At 36.3% G+C, this 23587-nt stretch overlaps 1 protein-coding gene across 6 annotated transcripts in view; it reads left to right on the top strand.

The window, feature by feature from the left end:
- Positions 1-23587, top strand: part of GPHN (gephyrin) — a gene marked incomplete at its 3' end in the record, with an annotated part of 311539 nt that overhangs the window by 205446 nt on the left and 82506 nt on the right. For 5 of the 6 annotated variants that reach the window (XM_080619965.1, XM_080619964.1, XM_080619962.1 and 2 more), the window contains 2 exons: positions 718-990; positions 10031-10165. In XM_080619965.1, coding sequence (XP_080476091.1) covers positions 718-990; positions 10031-10165 — 408 coding nt within the window. Of the gene's footprint in view, positions 1-717; positions 991-2249; positions 2358-10030; positions 10166-23587 lie in introns of all 6 variants that reach the window. The other variant, XM_080619961.1, reaches the window with a different exon arrangement.

Genomic DNA, 23587 nt, shown 5'->3' with positions numbered 1-23587 from the left:
GTAGCTGTCTATAAAAGGTAGCTGTCTATAAGTATGCCCATTACAGAAGAAGAGCAGTTACACAATGTCTACAGTTTTACTTTCTCCAGCCGTATAAAATAAATGTTCTTCTAATTATTTTTAAGATCACAGAGCAAGGAGAGGCTTGAAAAATAGATTATTTATGAACAATTGTTTCTGAGTTATGTAAAATTATAATTAGTATATTTTGTCATTCTTCCAGTATATAGGATAAGTCCATGAATAAAAAAGGATGTAATTACATAAAAGTATAATTATGGAAACCTTTATGAATTGTTCTCTAATTGTGAAGGAACGTAATAGGAATGATATGAAGCTAATACCCCTGCAGGGATAGAGTTAATGTTTTTATTCTGTATTTTTGTAGCATTCTGCCAGCTGCCAGCTACTGGTTTTTGTGTTACGTATTCATGAAAATTTAAGTCTTGTTTTCTGAAGGTTTTATCCAATATTAGTTTAATTACAGTAGCCCTGTTGTACTTTAAAAAGGCAAAAATATATCGTATAGTTCCCAGTTCTGGTTCTGAGTTTCATTTTGCCCTCTGTGAGCACTTGTATAGGGCATTTAAGGTTTTATTTATGATTGGGTGAGAAGATGCATCTAAGTCCCATATACACTTTAGGAGAAATCTGAAAAATTCCTATTTACTTCTGCAGGTAACTTCTCATAGACATTTCTCTTCTTGTTGTGCATAGGAATGCTTTCAGTTTATACTGCCAGCCCTACCTCATGCCATTGATCTTTTGCGGGATGCCATTGTAAAAGTAAAGGAGGTACACGATGAGCTTGAAGATCTACCTTCACCACCACCTCCTCTTTCTCCTCCTCCAACCACCAGCCCTCACAAGCAGACAGAAGACAAAGGAGTACAATGTGAGGAAGAAGAGGAGGAGAAGAAGGATAGTGGAGTTGCCTCAACAGAGGACAGTTCTTCTTCACATATAACAGCGGCAGCCATTGCAGCTAAGGTGAGTCTGGCTTGTTTCCCTGAGAGACCCTTTAGTTTCTGTCTCAGGTCCTTTCCACCAATCTGCATGTTAAGCCTATATGTTGACGTCTGTGGTCAAACACGTATATTTTAGGTATGTTCTGTCAAAATACTGCTTTGTAAAAATATATGAATCCTGTTTCAGTAGATGATTTCAAATTTCAGTGGGAGATATATTGTTTATTGTGTTGATGATACCATGCATTTTTATTATGCCATTCTGATGTGACAGACTGTTTTTAGTGAGGTTTTTTTTTTAATTCAAAATACACTCCTGAACATGTTAAGTCCAATAAATGGCATACTAAGGAATCACAACAGGATTTTTTAAGCCATAATATCTATTTTGAAAAGAAAATGTTGGTTTCTAAAAACATTGATAAAAAGTAGAACATATAGGTAGCAGGTAAAGTAATAGGCTATCCAGACTACTGTATTCCGGTTTGCATGTCCACATAAGAGATGTGAAATTCTGCCACAAAACTAAGTATTATCACATTTTCTTGATAGCCTTGCTTTAACCAGCAATTCATAGATCAACATTACTCAAACCAAAATAATAAATTTGAGACTACAAAAGGAAAAAATCAGATAACACTTGCAAATCATTTGAGTTGAAATTTTAAATGTTTTCCAAAGAAATATCATATTACTTGAAGTAATACATATGTACCTCAGTTTTGTCTTCAGTCTTCAAATGGAAAGACAATGTATTCCTACGTCTGGCAAGTTTTTTTCCTAAACTGCTTTGTTCTATATTTACTCCACAAATTGTGCTTTTAATTCCTATTAGGAAAACTGAAAGTCTGAGTGACTCAAAATTTATTAAACATTTTCTAAATCAAAGAAGCAACATTCTAACTCCAGAAATGTGAATTCAGGTCTGAGACATCTTGGCATTTCTAAGACAGATGCAGCTGGAGATCATCTCCTTATGTACAGAAATTCCTGATTACATTTGTCTTTACAGGGATGAATTAAGGTAATTATTACTTGCAAGTTTCAGTTTTTATTAATGCAAATTGAAAATATCTTAATTTCTTTTGATATAGGCAAAAGTAAATAATATGTGCCATTTTTTAAGGCAGAAAATACCTGACATCTAAACTGGCTGTTTTCATATGAGCTTGCCATTTCAGTGTCACACTTGTTTTTACCTCATTCCTTTTCAGTCATTTGCTTGTATAGTTTCATGTTTTCCTGTCACTGTATTCATAGCTGTTATGTGTTGTGCATTAGAAGCATCCATCCTACACCAGTTCAGCTGTTATCATGGCAAAAGGTGAACAGCCCATCCCTGGTCTCATCAGTTATTGCCATCATGCAGCAGGCAGTGCAGAAGAACTGGTAAGAGACACTTCCAAGAGGCTTTTGCACTAACCGTAGCTAAAAATACACTGCCTGCCTCCTAGTCTACTGTGTGAACAGACAGTTATTTATTTTCTTCTAACCAAGACACATCAGTGCTATCATTTAGAGAACATGCTACAGAAAATACTCTGTTTGATACAGGGCTAAACAAGGTAAAGTTTATGCGCATTGTCAGTTTGAATAATTTGGCTGCTGAGATAATTATTTCTATAAAGCCTTTTTCTGATTTGTCTTCGGCTTTATCATTGAATGGACTCAATAATTGAATGTAATTAAAATAATCCCCTAAAAATTACTGCTTTAGAGCTATGAAATTTTGGTAACTTTTTCCCCTTCATTTGCTTTGCTTTGCTTTGCTCTCAGTATTTTGTTTGTCAACATAATACAGCATTTACACTGGGTATTCATAGTTTGTTTTCATCACTTGCAGTTTCTCCCTTACTTTTGTGGTCTGTTTAAAAATAGAATTTCTCAAAAACAGACAAAAAGACTTTAGGAGTCAGGATTCAGTGGACTTACTGTAAATTACTGGATTTTAGGAATAGTAGGCAATCATTGGCTAGAAAGGACTTAGTTTATTACAACCCAGAGGTTATAACTTGGGCTCTAACAAAATATAATACATTTCTGCCAAAGGCTTAGTCTAGGCTTGAATCAAAATAGAATAATGACTACAGTATCATCAGGAATGGAACATAACTTAGTGTATTCATAACTGAATACATTATAACTGTAGATTAGATTAGATTTCATTATAACTGTAGATTAGAGAAAGCTAAAGAAGGCAGTTGGCCTAGGGAAATTTGTCTGACCTGTTCTTCCCATCTCAGCTAGCAAATAGGGTGTAAGTTCTTGTAAAAATGTCACTACATTTGATGACCAGAGGCTGCACTTTCTTGTTCCCTTAGGCAAATAGTAATTTAAACCATCGCTCAAATAGTGTCACACCTCTGTATTTAAAACATGATGACCATGTCTCTTGAAAAGTGACTTAAGAAATGTGAAGGCGTTAAAGTTCACATACATGTTGACAAAGTTGTATATGTATACATACACACACATCTATTCCAATTGTTTTATTTTTTTGAGTTGAGGTTAATAAACTACAATTTGCACCATATTCTTCAGTATGAGTAGAACAGTGAATTCAGCTTCTCTGACGTATGCTGTTAAGCTGTCATCCAGGCTTCTCTGTCCTTTTGCAATTACTCTTAAGCTATTGCTTTATGCATCTATAATCTAATTCAGATCTTCAAACCCAGAGCTGGAAGTGGCTAGTTTTTCAGAAAGTTGTTGGGTTTTTAAGTTGTCATTTCTGTATGTTTTTAAGAAATTTTTGCTCTTGTATAACAATCATAGTAATTACCATCTGAAGCTTGTTTTCTTAGTACCTCAACAGCACTGTCAATCTTTGTTCCAGTCCTTGGCAAAAGAGACTAAATCTCATGTCTTTTCCTTTTCCCACTCCTTGTCAACACTTAGTTCTCTATTTTGAAAATACAAATATTTAAACCGATATAAAAGTACTTCTGGAAAGGTAATATCAGATAAAAATTGTAGAAGCAATGACTGATGGATGTGCCGGATATCTTTCGCTGTCACTTCATTTGTTTCTCATTAATTTCTTTCTCTGTCACTGTGTTATGACAGGTTTTCCACTCTACCTAGTGCAAACAGAAGCTGTTTTCACTGACCTTAAATTTTTGGTTTACTCTAGTTAGAGTTTTGAGATCTCTACCCTCTATTAAATTTGTTTGAAACTGGAAAATGAGCTGAAAAATTTCAGGAGGAGATACCATAAATAGTCAGGATGTGATTTTGTGGAAGTTTATTATCTCAAGTGCAATAATATTCATACCCTTGTTTATTGAAGATTTCCAGGCTCCAGGAAATTCAGAAATTTCTCATGGGTTTATCAAGGTCTTTAATGGAATTAACAAGAAGTGTCCTTGATTAGAGACTTAAATTGCTTAAATTTAATTTTAAAGGAAAATCTTACTAAATGTAGGTGAGAAAAATGAGACATTCCTCATATCATATGCGTAGGAATACAAATCATATTCTATTGTCCCTTTCACCTAATGAACAGTAGATATCCATTATATATTTTGTATATTTATGTTCATGCAGTATATGTATTAGCACCTTCTCTGAAATCAGCAAGTTGTAGGTTTAATGAGAATATTAATACTGGATTTATAATACAACACTATTCTCCTATTAGAGAAATTAAACTCTTGGAGCAAAATTTGTTAGTGTGAACGAACAATTCTCTCAGTGAGATTTTGTGTCTGTGAAAGCTAGCAAGGCGAAACTTAGAGTTCTAGATTGGTTTATGTATGGATTGGTTTATGGCAATTGTCTTTTCTGTAAAGGTAGAGATTAGGGAATAATTCCCATTGAAATTAAATGTCTGTAATAGTTTTTTCCCTTTGTCTTCAGCTTCCTTTTCTGATTAGTATCCTGGCTGAAATTTTACTTAGATTTTAATTTTCTCACAGGCAAAAATGTGTACTTCACATGCAATTCAATGGAGACTGGAATTGTCCTAGTCACTTTGTTGAGAGAGTTTTTTGCTCTGGAAAAGGTAATATCAGATAAAATTTTAGAAGCAATGATTGATAGATGTGGTGGGTAGAAAAAAATGCACCAAGCAGTCACTTGCCTGAAGGGAATGAGACAATGTTACTCTAGAATAACCAGAGTAAACCCAGTGAACACAATCATGTCAAGATGCGTGCAGCATTTTGTCAGAGGAGGGTAAGGAAAAGGTGGCTTATTTGAAGACTTAAAACTCTTCTTTCTTTTGTGTCTTTTTTTATTTTATGCCTTTAGCAAGATGTAATTTTTTGCTGCGTTGTCCTTAGTCACGGGGATTAAAAGGAAGCATTCAAATTTATAGATAGCATTCGAGCTCTGCCAATATAAAACTTCTGGATTTTGGTCTTTTTTCTTGTGTTTAACATATTTAAGATGGGATTTCAGGAGAAAAAGAGAGCAGAAGGGAAATGGTGCTTCTGACTACAAACTGTTTGCATGATAAGAATATCATTGTTCTTGTTTACCTCTATTTACTCCTGTTCAAAATACACCCCTAAGATGCCATTTGCAAATCAAGACTACTCCAAATAGAGGCCAGTTATGCACTGTTTCTCGATAGGATGATATCCTCAGCATAATAGTCCGTAGTGAAGAGAAACTTCTTCTGACTTCATAATTTATAATGGAAACTGAAGCAGAAGATACTTAGCCTTGAAAAATCCTCTGAGGAAAGCTGGGGTTTTTTTCAAATGCTGACAGAAATTGACTGGTAAAGAATACTTTAAGTCTAGAAATACATCAGTAGAGCAGAAAACAGGGGGCTGTTGGTACACTGAGAGCAAGATCGTTTTCCACACAACTTATAAACAGGTTATAAACATGAGAAACCCTAAAGTGTGGAAGAGAGTTTGTAGTAAAATAAGATCCTCTAGGTATAACCCAGTATCTCTAAGTCAAGGTTGCTAAGTTAGACATGGACATTATTTCTAAATAGGAATAATCAGGAAAGTTGAGGGGAAAAAAATTACATAAAAAAGCAGTATTTAATGACTTGAGTCTTAAGATTGGTCATTTTAACTCCACAGTGATAAGCAACAAAGCTGTCAATATCTTATCACTGGTCCTAAGGATGTATCGTGGTTTAAGCCCAGGCCGAAAATTAGAACCACTCAGTCTACTTCCCCCCCCACCTTTCTTCCCTCCGCTCCTGGGGGAACGGGGAGGAGAATCGAAAGAGTGCAACTCCCATGGGTTGAGATAAGAACAGTTTAGTAACTAAAGTATAACACAAATCACTACTGCTACCACCAATAATAATAATGATAAGGGAAATAACAAGGAAGAGAATACACCACCTCACCGACTGATATCTCACCCCTACCCCGCAGCGTTCCAGGCCTTCCGGGTCACTCCCAGTTACATCCCTGGGCATGACGTGCTGTGGTATGGAATACCTCTTTGGCTAGTTTGGGTCAGGTGTCCTGTCCCTGCTTCCTCCCGGCTTCTCCTCCTCCCTGGCAGAGCATGAGACTCACAAAGTCCTTGGTCAGGGTAAACATTCTGACCAGCAACCAAAAGCATCAGTTTTATCAGTACTATTCCCAGGCCGAAAGTCAAAACCACAGCTCTGCACCAGCTACTAAGAAGGAGAAAAAGTGACTGCTGCTGCTGAACCCAGGACAGGATGCAACAGATTTTAAAATCTGATTCAAGCTTGTTCCTGGAAGGAGGGTAGTTTTCAGTGGCTTCTATTTGTGCTAAAGCCCTGTTAGACAAGAATGTTCAAAATGCCTCGATGCACACTGGGTCCTGCATCTCCATTATAAAAATGAAAAAATAAAATCCTGTTCAGAAATGTCCAGTGTTAGTGGACTTGTCACTGGGTCTTCATCTCTTGCTTCTTTTTGTTGTCTGCTACTGCTATTTCCCCCAAATATGGGGTTCTTTTGGTGGTTCTCTTGGAACATGAACATTCTTACATGAGCTAAGAAACTCTTAATGAGGAGAAAGATCTTAAAATATGTGTATATATATTCCTTCAAAGATCTGAATTTTGACATTTCCTAGTCTGTTGTAGTAGAAAAGTGAATTGCAGGAAGTAAGAGCAATCTGATCTGGTAGAAGTGCTGCCTCTGAAAAAAGAAGAGGTTAAAATTATGAAAATAAAATTAGAATAAGCCTTTGTAGAGAGTGTACTCTAGAGGAATATCTGCTGCATTTTGTGTTGCAGAACTAATATTAGAGATCAGTTCTCTTACCTGAGGTATTTATCATTCGTATGTCTTACCATTTTACACACAAAAAATTCTAAAAAAATTATTCATTATGTTAAATTAGCAATGTAGTCAATTATAAAGCTGGTGAGATATCTGCATTACTGGACCCAAATACTGCAGTAATAAGAAGCAACAGACTTTCTTAGACTTGTTGTATTAATGCTAAGAAAAGTTCTATTCTTAAATGCATTCTTCTACCTCACTTCTTTGGAACTGGTGATAAAACTAAACAGAAGAGACAGCAGATAAAAGACAATGATAGATTCACTTTTGTAACAGAAAATAAGACCATTTTCTCACTGTTCTAAGATGGTGTAATTGCATTTATTTAAGTTGCTTAATAATACCAGCTAAGGGATCTGTCCCTAAAATTCCAGCTTAGAAATAGATTTGTAGAATCATAGAATAGTTTGGATTGGAAGGAACTTTTAAAGGCCATTTAGTCCACAACTCCCTACAGTAAGCAGGGCCATCTACAACTAGATCAGACTATGCAGAGTCCTTTCCAACCTGACCTTGAATGTTTCTAAGGATGAGGCATCTACCACCTCTCCAGGTAACCAATTCCACTGTTTGACCACCCCATTGTAAATAATGTATTCCTTCTATCTAGTCTAAATCTACTCTCTTTTAGTTTAAAACCATTACCCTTCATCCTATTGCAGCTGGCTCTACTAAAAATTTTGTCACCATCTTTCTTATAAGCCCAATTTAAGTACTGAAAGCCCCCAGTAAGGTCTTCTTGTAGTCTTCTCTTCTCTGGGCTGAACAACCCCAACTCTTAGCCTTTCCTTGTAGGAGAGCTGTTCCATCCCTCTGATCATTTTTGTGACCCTCCTCTGGACCTGCTCCAACAAGTCCAAATCTTTCCTTTACTGAGGACTCTAGAGCTGGATGCTGTACTCCAGGTGGGATCCCACCAGAACAGAGTAGGGGAGCAGAATCACCTCCCTCAAATGCTGGCCACACTCCTTTGGATGCAGCCCAGGGGATGGTTGGCTTTCTGGGCTACAGGCACACACTGCTGGCTTAAATCCAATCTTTCATCCTCCATTACCCCCAGGACCTTCTCTCAGGGCTGCTGTCAGTCCCTTCATCCCCCAGCGTGTTTTGCTGCCAGGGGTTGCCCTGACCCAGGTGCAGGATCTTTCACTTGGCCTTGTTGAATCTCATGAGGTTCACATGGGCCCACGTCTCAAGCTTGTCCAGGTCCCTCTGGATGGAATCCGGTCCTTCAGGCATGTCAACTGCACCACTCAGCTTGATGTCATCTGCAAACTTGTTAAGGGTGCCCTTGGTCCCTCTGTCTATGTCATTAATGAAGATAATGAGCATTATTGGTCACAGTCTGGACCTCTGAGGGACACCATTTATCACCAGTCTCCATATGGACATTGAGCTGTTGGCCACTACCATTTGGATGCAAGCATACAATCAGTTCCTCATCCACTGTATATCAAATCTATATCTCTCTAATTTAGAGAGAAGGATGTTGTGGGGGATCATATCAAAGGCCTTGCAGGAGTCCGAATAGACAACATCTTTAGCTCTTCCCTTGTTCACTGATGTAGTGAGTCTGTCATAGAAGGACACTAGACTTGCCCTTGGTGAAGCCATTCTGGCTGTCTAAAATCACTTGCCTATCCTTCGTGTACTTTAGCATCACTTCTAGGAGGATCTGTTCCATGAACTTTCCAGGCATAGAGGTAGGCTGAAAGGTCACTAGTTCCCAGGGTCCTCCTTTCTAGCCTTTTCAAAAATGTGTGCAATATTTGCCCTTTTCCAGTCACCAGGGATCTCACCTGACTGCCATGACTTTTTCGTATATTGAGAGTGGCTTGGCAACTGTATCAGCCAATTCCCTCAGGACTCTGGGATGCATCTTGTCAGGTCCCATAGACGTATGCATTTATAGATTCCTTAGGTGGTCACAAACCTGACGTTCTCTTACAGAGGGAGGGACTTTGCTCCCCCAGTCCCTGTCTTGCAGTCCATCCATTCAAGAGGAGGGGGAAGAGAGGTTGCCAATGAAGACTGAGGCAAAAATGTTTTTGAGTGCCTCAGCCTTCTCATCTGTTGTTACCAGTTTGGCAGTTGTGTTCATCGTGAGTGTAAACTTTCCTAGCTGGTCTTCCAGTACGTGATGTGAAGGAAAAACAAACAAACAAAAAAGGATCAAATTCCGATTTTCCTGTTTGGAATGCATTTTAAACCTAATGTGGCATTGGATGGTGATTTCTAGTGCTTTTGCCTGTACTCCCTCCAGAAAGGGCCGCAGCTTTTGCAGCAAAAACTTTACATCAGGAATTTTTGTCCGAAATAAAGTCTTCAGTACATGAAATGAAGAGTACTTATTCACTGCATGACATTTCTTACAGGAGATTTTCTCACTGCATGACATTTCTTCAGAGGTATTCAGTCATTGCTAATAAGTGGTTTTCTGTTCAGAATCTTGTCCCCTAGTTAGAGGATGGGAAGTCTGCCTCCCTTCATGACACAGTAGAGATCATGGTTGGTCATTGTTGGGTTACAACGGAGGCTTAAGAAGAAAAACATTACTTTCGTACTATTTCTGTAGTAGTATGTCTGATTTATAGGTTTATCAGGAGGAATATATGTTCTATGCTACTTCAGTTAGAACATGATCTCATATATTTGCTAGGTGTTTGTAACTGAAATTAGGAGAACATGCCATTAACCACTGCTTGCACTGAGTATGAGAAGGTATGCAGACTAAGAGTGGGGTATTCCTGTGGTTTTTATGTGAGGTTTTGAGTAAGTTTTGAATACAGTATAATTGTTACTATTAATTCCATCTCCTTTCTTTTTAAGATTCCAGATTCCATCATCTCTCGTGGTGTTCAGGTGCTCCCACGTGATACAGCCTCCCTCAGTACTACTCCTTCAGAATCTCCTCGTGCCCAGGCCACCTCTCGTCTCTCCACTGCATCCTGCCCAACACCAAAAGTAAGTACATTGATGCCTTTGCAAGGTCTGTGCTCAGATACATAATCTATCAGATTAATGTATTGCCTCTGATGAACAAGTTTGGTTTGCATGCAAGGGTTGTATAATTCTAAGTAACAGACAAATGCAAGACAGTATAGTTCATTCTGTGTATACTGTTGAACAATTTAATGTGTGGGTCCACCAACACGTTATGGTTACTGAAGTTTCATGTTATCTCTTGCAATATCAATCATGAATATGAAATTGTTAACACCCTTAATGTCTTTAATATCCCCGGGAACATAGATAATCCTGCCACCAAGTAGCAATATTAAACAAGTAGTATTTTGTCAACAAAATGTGTTTGCAAATTTCTAGCCTGGGCTGGGGCAGTTCTGTGCCTCACTTTATTATTCAGTTTAAGACACTTTCAAGCCAACTGGTTTTGCACAAATCTAGATATTTTTGCTGCCTGACATTTGGAAACAAATTCCAGCCTAAATTGAATAGAAAGTTTTAATGCCAACCTTATGGGATTATTATTCAGTTCTTACTGATTGCGCTATACTATTTAATCATTGAGGTGAACTCTATTATATTCTCTTTCTACCAAACTTTAATTAGGATACATCAAAAACTAAGTTAATTGACCAGTGGCAAGGCCCGAGATGTTTACTTTCAGAAGGATTCCTTTCAGCAGAAGAAAACTCTGTCTGAATTCACTTTGTGTGTTCACGTCACAAAGATCTTTCTGTGGCACCAGATGCTGACATACTAATAGACCCATAGCAGCTGGCAAACAATAACATTCTTCTCTTTCTAATTCATGATGCTTGAAGATTATTCTGCTTGCTAAGGTGAATGCCAGCATCTGCTAGGTCTTCTTTCCTGCTGTCTCCTTCTTTTCTGTCAGCAAACAAGATTTATTTACAATCACACATAGAAATGTTTTGGTTTAGCCTGTGGAATTGTTTTATGCAGTACTCACCTTCACTGTAATAGAATAAGAATTATTCTGATGGACAGCATACTTAAACTTCTTTATATAGTCTACTTTTCTTAAGAAGATACTCAGCGAATTCTGTCTGCAAGTGGCTTCTTCATTTTTTTGCAAAGAATTTGTCGCTTGTCTGATGTCTTAAAAATAAAACTCAGAGCTTACTACATTAGAACACTCAGGGTAGAAGAGCTATATGAAACAGAGAAACTGCACTGAGTTTTATGCCTATTGACAAAGCAAGCATACAAAGAAAACCAAAGGAGACCAGTAACAAGCATAAAAAAGAGACAGCACTGCTAATAGTTCTAGATGTATCCTATATACTTTCAAGAAGCGGGAATCACAGTGGGAAGGAGTAAAGCTTATCTGTTGTGAAGCAGAATGCACTCCTCTTGACTATGTTCCAAGATTTAGAAATTACGGAAGGAAACTACAAGAACTTTGAAACACATTAAAAATCTGAAAGTCTTCTTTGGGAAATTAGTTGAGATGAGCTGTTATCATAATTGGATCATGCTTTGGTATTTCATGTTATGCCCTATTTTTCGTGTATTGCTGAAAAAACAGGTTTTGTTCAAAATGTGTGAGATCACACCACTTTTATAAGAGGAAGTGCCATGCAACATCTAGCTAGCCTAGCTTTTCTGTGCTGTCTTTTGAAAGTGGGTTGTAAAAGCTGATGAGATGAAAGATCTGGGAAAGCCCAATTGAAAAATAAACTCGAAGTGTGATCTCATCTCATGGGTTTTGCACAAAAGTATAAGCTTCTTTGCCACTTAGAGAGCTCTTAGTTAATTTTGCTTATTACTTGAAAAAAATCCAAACAAACTACTTATCATATTTTTCTTCAGAACTTTTCAGTACCCACAAGTTCTCAAACATCATAAGAATTTGTCAAGAAATATGGTTCTTTCATATTCTTTAAGATTGTCAGTATGTCTAAATGTCTTCACTTACTGTGTTTTCCCTTCTGGACCCTGGCTTTCTAATAATGCAATATGATTTAAATTTACACCAGATCTCTTGATCCACACAGTAGTGAGATTAAAGACAAATTGTATTGTGCTATCCTGTTGATGTTCCAAGGTGGTATTTTTTTCCTTCTTTAGTCTGCAGGTGTGCATCTTTTCAATATTATTTGCTGGTTAAGGAACCCATTTCAGGACTCAAAAACACCTGATATGAAACAAAGGAGAGGAATTTTCAGGGGAAAAAAATAAAAAACCCAAAACCGAACAACAGTTCAGTTTTCTTTGATTATATACATTGTTTGTAGTGGTGGTCTAGCTGTAGAGCTAGTGGCAGTATATTTCTTTGTCAACTATATATTCCATTTCATTTTTTGTACAATTTTCTTGTATTTTTTGTCCTAAATGTGCATAAACCCTTACATCTCTCTCACTGAATTTGCTGAATAGCAGAAAGTTGAGTGTGTCTCAGAAAAAGAAAAATCAAGCTTCTGCAATGCCAGGAGCACCTCTATTGAATGAATGTAAGTAGCAGGTCACTAATGCAGGGGGTATTGGAGAGAAGATACAGAAGAGTGTATTACTAATACTCCTTGTTGATCTGTTAGGAGAAGTCTATTCCTTTTTATATTTTGGAAAGCCTAATGTTGCATATATATATATATACACAGCTCATGTAAGCAAAACATTTAATTTTAATTTACTTTACTTGTATCTTCCATGTTTTCTGATAATCTCTGTTTCTAACAAAACAGTAAATGATGAATATTGAGTTTGAAGCTGTATATTTCAATCGGTCCTCATAAGTTTAATTTCCTGATAACAGAAGTAATTATATTTTTCACCATAGCCTCTTGGGAGGTCAACTCAAGAAAAAATTCTCTTGGGACTACTCTGTCTGTCATTAGGTACATCCCCAAAACTAAGCAAACTTACTTTTATTAGCTTTTAATAAATCTATGTAGAACACCTTCCTGATTCTCTAAACTGCGTTTGAGTTTCAAACAAAATCCACTGTGGCTCAAAGGTCATTTAAACCATATTTATAGTAGATCGTTTCACATACAGAGGCAGTCTAAGTTTTACTCGGGAAAACTGCACTAACAGTCTTCCCTTTTTCAGTCATTCAACCATAAAGTTGATAGTGAGTGTGACACATATTTTTATCTTCTACAATATAGTTTTGGTCTTTTGAAAGTTCTAGTGCTTTCTCAACAAGGTTAGATGAATTTGTGAATACTCACATGACAAAAGTTTAGAATGACACAGTGTGGCTTGCAAGTTTTTCTTGTCATTTGCAGTAGCTGCTCAGATTCTAAGATCTTACTATATTTTTGTATATGTTTGTGATCAGCATTTTCATAGAATCATAGAATAGTTAAATGCAATGTTCTTTTCAGATGCAAAAGTAATACAATACCTAATACAAAATACCTTTTAGAAATACAGAGAAATTTTTTAGTGGTTGCATTAATGTTGACTCTTGGGACTTTTTTTAAACTTACAGTGTAAAATTTTAGATCTATGACTTCAGGTAACTTAAGAGAATATACCCAGAGCAAATGACTGAGTCATTCCTTCAAACTTCTAATTTTGTTCTACTCTTAGTGAGATGAGATTAGTATAAAAGAAAATTACAGTTTTCTAAATTGAAGTCTTCACTTCTCCCATACATAAATGACATAATCAATATTTAATTTTTGGCAATGTTGTGTGTCAGAGTCAAATGAAGCAGAGATAGAAGACCAAGGGCAGGTTTTAAATTATCACCAGGAATACCTTTCAGTGACAGGAGATGTTCAAAGTATTTCACTTTGCAAGATCATCAGTCTCATTGATGTTCAGTTTTTCCACTTCAATATGCAGAGTTTCTTTCAATATCATCTTTAATCATGAGGGATCCTTAGGAACTTGATACAGTACTTTTAAGATGAGAGTGTTTTTTTTTTTTTCCATCTTGCTGCTTCATTCCCAACAGTCCTTATATTCTGCTTAAGAAAAAGGCTCTCTCTACTTGCTGGTTATCTGTCCTTTCCCTAACTATCCATGTTTTAGTTACACTGAATCAGACAAAACCCTCGATGGTGGCAAGTTGCATCCTTACCTGTTTGTAGTTGTGATAGATAGCTTTTAATTCCTATGTAAGAAAGATATATAGGCTCAATCTTACAGCTAAAATCAGCAAGCAAGGCTACTTTTCAGGAGGCTTTGGATTCTAGCAAAAGAGTAATCTACCCGCTGCTTCATCCCCACCTTCTTTATAGCATAGTATATTCAGTTAGTTGATCATTTTCTGTAACTTTCTATAGCTGTCTCCTGTTAAGAACTGTTATCTTTAAAATTTTTAAGTAGATATACACCTAAAGACCTGATATTCCTAATGTCAAAAGTATGTTATACATAATTTTTGTAAACATTTCAGTTGCAGAGAAGTTTTGAAATGAAAAGGCTTAGGAAAATATATTCAACTTTTTTAAAAAAGAGGCTGATGAGAATCATTTCTGTGGCAAAAAATATTTTATCTCAATCATCTCTTATGCTTGGTATCCATGAAAAATGATGCTCTGAACACTTTCTGTCATAAACTGTAGGTTTAATGTTGAATGTGCACATTGGTGCAAGTTTTTCACACAGTCAAATGAGTTGCAAATTAATACTAAACCTAAGTGTGATTTTTGTCTTCAGTCTAGTGTTGTGACTTTTTAGTATACAGCTACTCTGTGAAGTAATACTATTAACTGATGAACAGGTAGAGTTAGGAATACGCTTTTGTATCAGTTATTGTTACAAATTTTTCAGTAGAAATATTCAGTATTTTTCAATAGAAGAAAGGTCAGGTTGCTTACCAGAAATTCTTCATTAATAGTAAGATGCTGCTCAGGACATGATACAGCAAGCTGTGGTTTTATCCATAGGGTAGGTATTTTGTGTACATTGAGTGTGTTAAATTTTGTATTTGTTGTCTTGATTCCTAGTATTTCTTCTAAGGTGAGCATCAAGGTGAAAACAATATGGCAAGTATATGAATGTATTTTAAAGTTTGTATGCATATACTCAATTCCCAAGTAAAGGTTTGTTGTTTATGAAGTTTGTATATGCTATGTTTTTTTCTACCTAGGAACTTGCTTGAGTGCTTTGTCACTAGCAAGTGCTTTGACACAGCTGTATAGCTGTGATATGGTTGCGAAGCATGGAAAAGTATAAAGGATGTTCTAAATTGTTAGGATGACCTAGCTAGATGAAATCACACTCCGAGCGCTGCAAGGGTTTCTTGCTTTTTCGTGTAAAACAGGAAGCTCTTTATAGATAGAAGCTTAGTTAGATATGTTAAACTGCTAAAAATTCCAATATTGTGATTATTTCTGCTGTTTATTTCCTCTTAAGTTTTTTTCAGCACAAATTCCAGGATTACAAAAAATATATTTAGTGAAAAAACAATGCTGAGAGAATGTATATTGGAGTAGAAAGTAGACAGTGTTACCTTAAGATGAGGAATCCTGCTTACTAACGCATGTTAACCTGCTGAATCCTCCCATGTTCTCCTCAGTACAGTGCAGTAGTGCCTTTCAAATCAATTAATAATTAAGATATTAAAATATTTTCTATATAATTATTGCCTTTTTCCTCATTGTTTAAAGTGTACTGCCCTGGCAAAGCATGTGGATGATTGTGTCCCTACTAAGTCTTATTTTTAGTTTACGTTTTGATTAAAAATCCCGATTCTTCTTAGCCGGAAACACTAGATGTCACAGCTTCAAAAGTGAGACATTGTACTAAGAAAGAAGCAACTTGATATGCCTGGGATAGTAAAAAAAAAAAAAACCTAATACTTTAATAAAAGCAAAGTCTACTAAAATCCTTTCTAAAATAGAAGATTCACTGCATAGGAAGGTTGAAAAATACAGCAGTATGGTTTTAGGGTTTTTTGTTAGTATCAAAATAGGCCTATCAACAAGTCTCTGCAAAGGCAGAATAAAGACTTTAGTTGTCAAGTTTAAGGTGAACATAGAATTTCAGTGGAGGTACTTATTTGACTTAGTTTTATTTATTGAATATCTGTTTTTCAAGGAGAACCATATTCATTGGTAAATGGAGTCTGTATTAAATAGATAGCAGTTCCAAAATCCAGTTCCTTTCCTTTTCTCATGGCCAAGAACTGTTAAGAGCAGGGCTGAAGAAGGATGTTGGAGTAATTGGGAGCTGACTACCTATCCAGAGCATCCAGAACAATTCTTGAATTTATAAAATGAGCTATTTTTCAGACCTGTTATATACTGAATCATTAAGAAGTTCTAATATGCAAAATTTCTCTACGTTTCTCTGTCTTAGTAACCAATTTGTGTTTTGTTAAGCTATGGAATTCCATTCTTTTTGTGAGTCCAGTGAAACTTTCAAACATGTCAGAAATAAGCTTCGTAGTCTTTACCTGAAAATATATATATTTTTAAATTGTAACTATTCTGCATGTTTATCCATCCAGAAGAGAATGATCAGACATCCTGGCTGACACATGCATTGCATGGGTTCTGATCTATGTATGCATATGCTGCATCAGCTTGTCAGTTAGTTCCTCCTTGGGTTTTTCAGTTGTTTTTTTTTTTCCAGTTAGCTTTGGGAGCAAGAGCTTTGTTGTTACTGTGCTTTCTTCAAAAGTCAAGTGTTGGTATTTTTTCAATTCTGATAACTTCAGTTTGTCATTACTTCTAAGAAAACGACAGGATGTGCATCTCCACACATTAGTTTCATTACCCACACCTTTTCAGTTCCTGTTCAAGATAAATCTGTGGTTTGAATTCTGATGTATCACAAGATGAGAGATTTGGAGTTTGTTTGTTTGTTTGTTTGTTTGTTTAGGTTTTGAAAGACAGCAATGTCTTTTATCCAGATTTTTCGTCTAGAAATTTCTTTGAATGCACCTCCACAGAAATAGTTGCTATTTCAATTTCCAGTATATCTAGTTCTGGGCTTGTCACCGATGCTTAGTGAGTTTGTTGGTGCCTAGTAATCATGTCTAGCCTGATGAGGTCTTGCTGGAATTAGTCCCTTGAAGCAAAATTGACCTTCCATCTCCATTCATCATCTTTTCCTTGGGCATATTAGTTCTTATTACCTGTGCTAACTGATATATTTTTGTTTCTTTATGAAATACGGTTTTAAGAGTAAAACTATGCGTTTATGTGCTGAATCTTCAAATAGCTGTATGTTCTATTTGTAGAACTTTGTTTTTCCACTGCTCCTCTTTTTTGGTATCTCATTTCCTGATAATCTGTAATTTCAGCCATCCATACATTAACCTGATCTTAATCAACAGTTCAGGTATGGGCAGGCTTGCTTCTGTTCTTCTACTGACTATTGATATAATATGTAATACACATCGCTTGCTGCTGTGTTCTTTTTTTTATAAAAGGAACAGAAATTTCAAAAACATACTTGCAAGGATAGACAGTGATCCTTTTCTAGTTGTTTCTTTCTTGTCACAGTAAATAATTTAGTGAGGGTGTAACAAAGATCAATGCCAGATATTATAGGAGAGGTAGGTGATGTTATTTTAAAACAAAATGGATTTCAGTCACATTTTCATATATTTTATATTCAAGAGCGCAAAAGACACATGCATTCAGTAGAGTCCAGCATTCAGGCATCCATATATATGTGTACCCATGTGGTCTGGTCAGGATTGTTTGAATTGATGTGTAGGATGTGGGGGACAAGCTATACTCCACAACTTCTCTAGATGTCTTCCTACACTGATATCCATGAAGTCAGTGTTGGACATGCCCTTTATGCTCTTTAGATGTTGACATTTAAGGGGATATTTGTCTTTCCATCAGGTTCCACCTCTTGAATATTTAGTATTCACTTGCTGTCCGTTGTTCTCCTTATCTAAACCTGCTTTTTACTGTTCCAATATCATCTGTCCGTGGCTCAACTCGTTGTCTTGGTCTGTAAATTGTTTTAGGTTGCCTTGTTTTACTGATTCGGTATCTCCAATGAAGTGTTGCATGAAGTGCTGTGAACTAAATGAACTACTAATCTGTATGCCATCAACGTGTTTACCTTACATCCCTTCTGCTATGCTGTCTGGTACTTCCACATTCATACATTTCCATTTTTTCTATAACACTTTGTCGTGGTTTAAGCCCAGGCCATAAATCAGAACCACGCAGTCCACTTCCCCCCACCACCTTTCTTCCCTCCGCTTCTGGAGCGACGGGGAGGAGAATCAAAAGAATGCAACTCCCACGGGTTGAGATAAGAACAGTTTAATAACTAAGGTATAACACAAACCACTACTGCTACCACTAATAGTAATAATGATAAAGGAAATAACAAGGAAGAGAATACAACCGCTCACCAACTGGTACCTTGCCCCCACCCCGCAGTCATCCAGCCCTTCCAGGGACCCTCAGTTCTACCTCCTGGGCATGATGTGCTGTGGTATGGAATACCTCTTTGGCTAGCCTGGGTCAGGTGTCCTGTCCCCGCTTCCTCCCAGCTTCTCCTCCTCCCTGGCAGAGCATGAGACTCACAAAGTCCTTGGTCAGTCTAAACATCTGTGTTATCAGCTCCGTTCCCAGGCTGAAAGTCAAAAACACAGCGCTGCAACAGCTACTAAGAAGAAGAAAAAATGACTGCTGCTGCTGAACCCAGGACACACTTTTAATATATCTGTTAGTTATTCAATGAGTTTTCTTATGCAGAAGTCTATATTAACTTACTACCAAAATGAGCTACTTGCAGGTTACATCCTGATATCATATCATGCTTCTGCAGATTTGCAATATAGTAATAATATTCCATTTCATGTGCACATGCAACCCAAAGTGCTGTGAAAAGTGGTGGTACTATAGCAGCAGCACAGTTATGCGTTCACAGGAGCCAAAACATAGATTTAGACCAGGAAAGCTCTTTCAGGGCATGCATGTTCCTGTGGTTAATGAATGTATCATCTGCAGAAAAAGTTCACTGGTTCCATCTACCTGATGCAATATGTGAGAAAGAAGCAAGAATCTAAAGCACAGACATTGCTTTTTCCATGGATGCTGTAAATATGGAATTGCCTTCAAGTTGTATGTTCTTTAGTGAGTGTACTAGTTGTCCCTAACATCAAATTTCCCTTTTGAAAAGTTAAATGGCACCTCTTGGTTCTGTGAATCTCACCTCCTATTTTGGGCAATACCCAGTACAGTTCAGTTTTGTAATATGTAATGCTAGCTGAGTGCAAACTAACCAAGTTGCTCTTGTGCCACTGTTGGCCCTTTAACTTAAATAGACCAATCTTTTCTTGGTCATGTATTCCCTCCTCAGATAGACTTATAAAGGAGATGCATAGAAACTTACAGATTTCATTTTCATGAATTAACTAAGTCAAACGTCTTTGTTTTCATCCTTCAAACGTCTTCATTTTCATCCTTTAAACAAAAAAATAATGCCAAAAACAACCTAACCTCCTTCAAAAGTCTTTTTCTGCATTTGTTACAGATTTTGCCTTCTTTGGAGTGATCAAATCTGCTTATGTGAGATTTTACTGGTGCTTATACAATGAATTTATAATCTGTCTTTTTTCCAGCTGTTAAGTCCTTGCCCATGTAGCGAAGATGCTTGTTAGTTCAGAATTTTGTGTAAAATTTCACTCTATTTCTTTTACAGCAGTCTTCAATGTTATCGAATACCTGCTGATGAGATTACTTTAATATTCTGTAATGGTGATGCCTCCCATATTTATCTGAGAACACTCCTAACTTTTGTGTCAAAATCATTCTTGAAAATACTAGATAAGGTCAGTTTCTACATCACTCATTTGCAGACTGTATTCATAACTTCTCTTTCATCAATTCCAATTTCAGCAAAGTGTTACCTTCCAACTAGCCATTTCATTGCCCTCCCAACAATTCTATTTTTACTTCTATATAGTCCTGTCCTACATTTCATCTCTTTTTAAGAGCAGTTGCTTCATCAGAACTAAAAGAGCTTTATACTAATTCTCATTGATTAGTATGCCTTTGTTCCCATACTGTGTATTATCATCCCAAATCAAAGTTCAGGCAAGGTATTATTCTTCATTACCGAGCTTACCACTGATATCTTTGCAACCTCAAATGATAACATTTCTACTTTTTCTTGTTATGTTTAAGGGATCTTTTACTCTTTGTTTTAAATTGCTTTCACTCTATTTTGTACTTAACAGTTTCTTGCTTAGACAAAATAATATCTTTAAGCTTCATGCCTTCCATGCTCTCAGTCCAGACCTAATAGCAATCTTGACATAGCTTTTTGTTCTTCTCCATTCAAAAAAACAAAGTCAAATTATTTCAAGAGTTTATTTTTGCTGTCTGTGTCAAAGTGTCTTCAGTTAGAATGATACTTTTGCAAAAAGCTACATGAAAGATGGTCATTTGTCTCCTTTGACAGGTAAAGCTGTTGCTGATACAGAAAGTATATTTTTCAAGATCAATCTTAATTGAATTGAGTACATGTTCACTTTGGATTTACTAGTTTTTAGTATCCATGCTAAAAATTCTTCTCATTTGAGAGCAAATCTATCTTTATGTATTCAAGCAATTAGGCTATTTCCTTTTAGTATAAAAATGCGAAGTCGTTCTTGGTCTGATGTGATGAAAAAAAACCCAACTATCCAAGAAGTTAGTAGTTTATCTAAAAAACAGATTGAGCCTGATTGGAAGGCTCCAGGCCATTTGCTCTATAGTATGTTTGTGTTGTCTCGTTTTGCACGGATCTTACAAGGTAACCTTCTACAGGACATGGGAGACGTAGAGCTTATCTCAATTTTGATTTTTTTTTTGTAATAACTCTTTTATATCAAGGTCTTGTTTCTGGTATCTTTTTTGCCCAAGCAGATAGGCTTTCTGTTTTACAAAATCTGGATCTCAAAATCATGTTACTCTTGCATTAATAGGTCAGCAGAATAATGTGTTCAATGTGAATACAGTCATTCGTCTGTTTGTCTTTCCAAAACAGAAAAGACAGGACATTGTCTTTTAGGACTTACGCTGAACAATTGTTATCAGATTTTGATAGTTTCATTCATTAAGTAGATTCTTACATCATATTGATTATCCACTTTTTTGAACTGTAGCTATTTTTAGCAAGTATTACCCCATACAGTTTTGGGGAAAGGTACAAGAGGCTTTCTTCTCAGCATTCTTCTGCCAAGTTCCCATGCATTATTTCCTGGCTGGAAGACGAGAACATTGATACTACTTAGGATGTGGTCTAATGTTTTTACCTGTTGGTGTGTATAACCCTCATTCTGTGCCTCTCTATTCCTCAGGATGATTTAAATAAAAAATAAAAACGTCTGTGTGTATGTGTCTATGCATAATCTTTTATCACAGCTAAGCCTTTGTATTGTGCAGCCACGGCAGAGAAATATGTGTGCACTATGTCAGTGCTGTTTTACTTGCTCTTTTGTTGTGGTTGCACTCTATCTGTTCTGAGTGCAATAAATGACACCTTAAAGTACCTCAAATGAGCAGTAGTCATTAAGCAATGAGATGAGGTAAGCACTATAGCAAACATTATTGTAATACCTAACATACCAAGTCCGTTCCATTAAATAGTCCTGTTAAATTCTAACAGTCACTAAGCATCAAACAAATAGTACTAGGAAATGAGAAAGCAAAGGTGATGGAAAAGGTAATTGATTTCAGAATCAAAAGAACAGTTGTCACAAAAAACAGCCATTCTAAATTTGATAATACAGTTCATGCTGTTAAATTAAACTTCGTCTGCTTACACCTCTACTTACCTCCTTTCTCACAGTGTATGTTAGAAGCCCTTAATTTTGTAATTTGTGGAAGAGGTCAATGCTTATCCAACTCTGCATTCTGTATCTGCAAGAAGAACATAGTATGTGCCAAGTGCATTGCCTGTGTTTGAGAAAATTCTTATTTAGTTGTGCCACTTTTTGTTTAACAAAATATTGATCATAGGTTGTTCTCTCTGTTTCAATATTCTGCCTGCAACAAGAGCAGGGAGAAGGCACTGTAATGCTCCAGAGAGTTGCCCCATTTTGAGCAGCAGCAATCTATTTAACTAGTTTTGCTTGTTCCTAAAAGAGATTGTGTAAGAAAATAGTATTTATTTTTTTTCTACATTTCTGCCTTGTAAAAGTATTCAACTGTTGCAGCACAAATCATGACGAAATTCTGATGACATGTTACGATGTGAGTTCAAAATTGTGTGACCGTGAAGATATTATGCCATTCACAGATGCCTCAAGATTAGGTATTACAATATGTTCAAATGATTAATAGTAATGACAACAATCCAAATGAGTCCCCATATTTATTACACTCAAAATTTTTCTTAAATGTCTGAAATTAATTGCCTCTATTTTTCTGACCTATTTAGTTCCATTTTAAAAGGCAAAATACATATTGTCTCTTTAAAAGGAGCATTTGTGAATAGGGTAGAATTTAATTTCTTCAATTATGCTTCAACAGTATGTTTAGTTTTGAAAGGAAGTGGTTATCTATTTCTGATTACTTTCACAGTAGCATTGCCTATTCGTGGACAAGAATTTCTGTAGGCATTTATCGATATTTACATTTACTGAAACCTGCATATATTTCAGTAGAGAGTTTTTTATTTAAACCAACAACAGTGGTGACTGCAGGAATGTATTGATGGGAAAAGTCTATGACAAATTAGGGATCCTTAAAGTGAAAAATTCGAAGTGCTTACATTTGGAACATTATTCTCTCCAGTAACTTGTGTTGGAAACTGGGCCTCCCACTTGAATGACCTACAGTAGATTTATGGAAATCATCCCATAAGAAACAGTAACAAGTTTGGCAAAATTTCAAATGAGCTGTTGGCAATCTCTCTTTCAAATTTGCACCATTCATTACAGTTTATTTATTAAGACTACTTTCTTTTAAAAATAGTTTTTCAAAATGCAAGGAATGCCTTTGAGCAGAGTTCTGTGTGTTGGCATGGTGGTTTTTCACAGCGCTTTTTTTGCTTTATTAAGTTCCCAGGCAACCTCCTGGGACAATGGTTTCATTCAAAAGCGGGGTCAGTGTGGACAAAGGTTGACCTTTGTCATTTCCCAGGTTATTGTTAGTATCTAGCTTCTTAAAGGTCATATTGTTTAAAGCTTCTGCAAAGTGAATTGAATCCCGGATCTCTCCACCTTATCTTCATCTTCTGAGATTATCATCTCACTGATTAATTATGAGTTTCCTATAGCTTTAACGGATACACCCTTTCCCAGTATTCTTACCAACCCTTCCGCTTCTTTTTCACAGTTGAACTCTGCAGGATGCATAGATGTGAGGAAATACATGTGACAAGAAGCTCTATACAGATTTTTCATGCACAGCCCTGCCTAGTCAAAAGGATGAAGTACAGGATATTACAGATATTTGAGAACAAACCTTAAATGCACTTGTCCTTAAAAGAGGTTTACTCTTCTCTTTAAAAGTCCCACTGGACCATCTGTTTTCA

Source organism: Psittacula echo (genome assembly GCF_963264785.1).
Source record: "Psittacula echo genome assembly, chromosome: 5".
Lineage (NCBI taxonomy): Eukaryota > Metazoa > Chordata > Aves > Psittaciformes > Psittacidae > Psittacula > Psittacula echo.
This window is presented reverse-complemented; position numbering and strand designations above follow the sequence as displayed.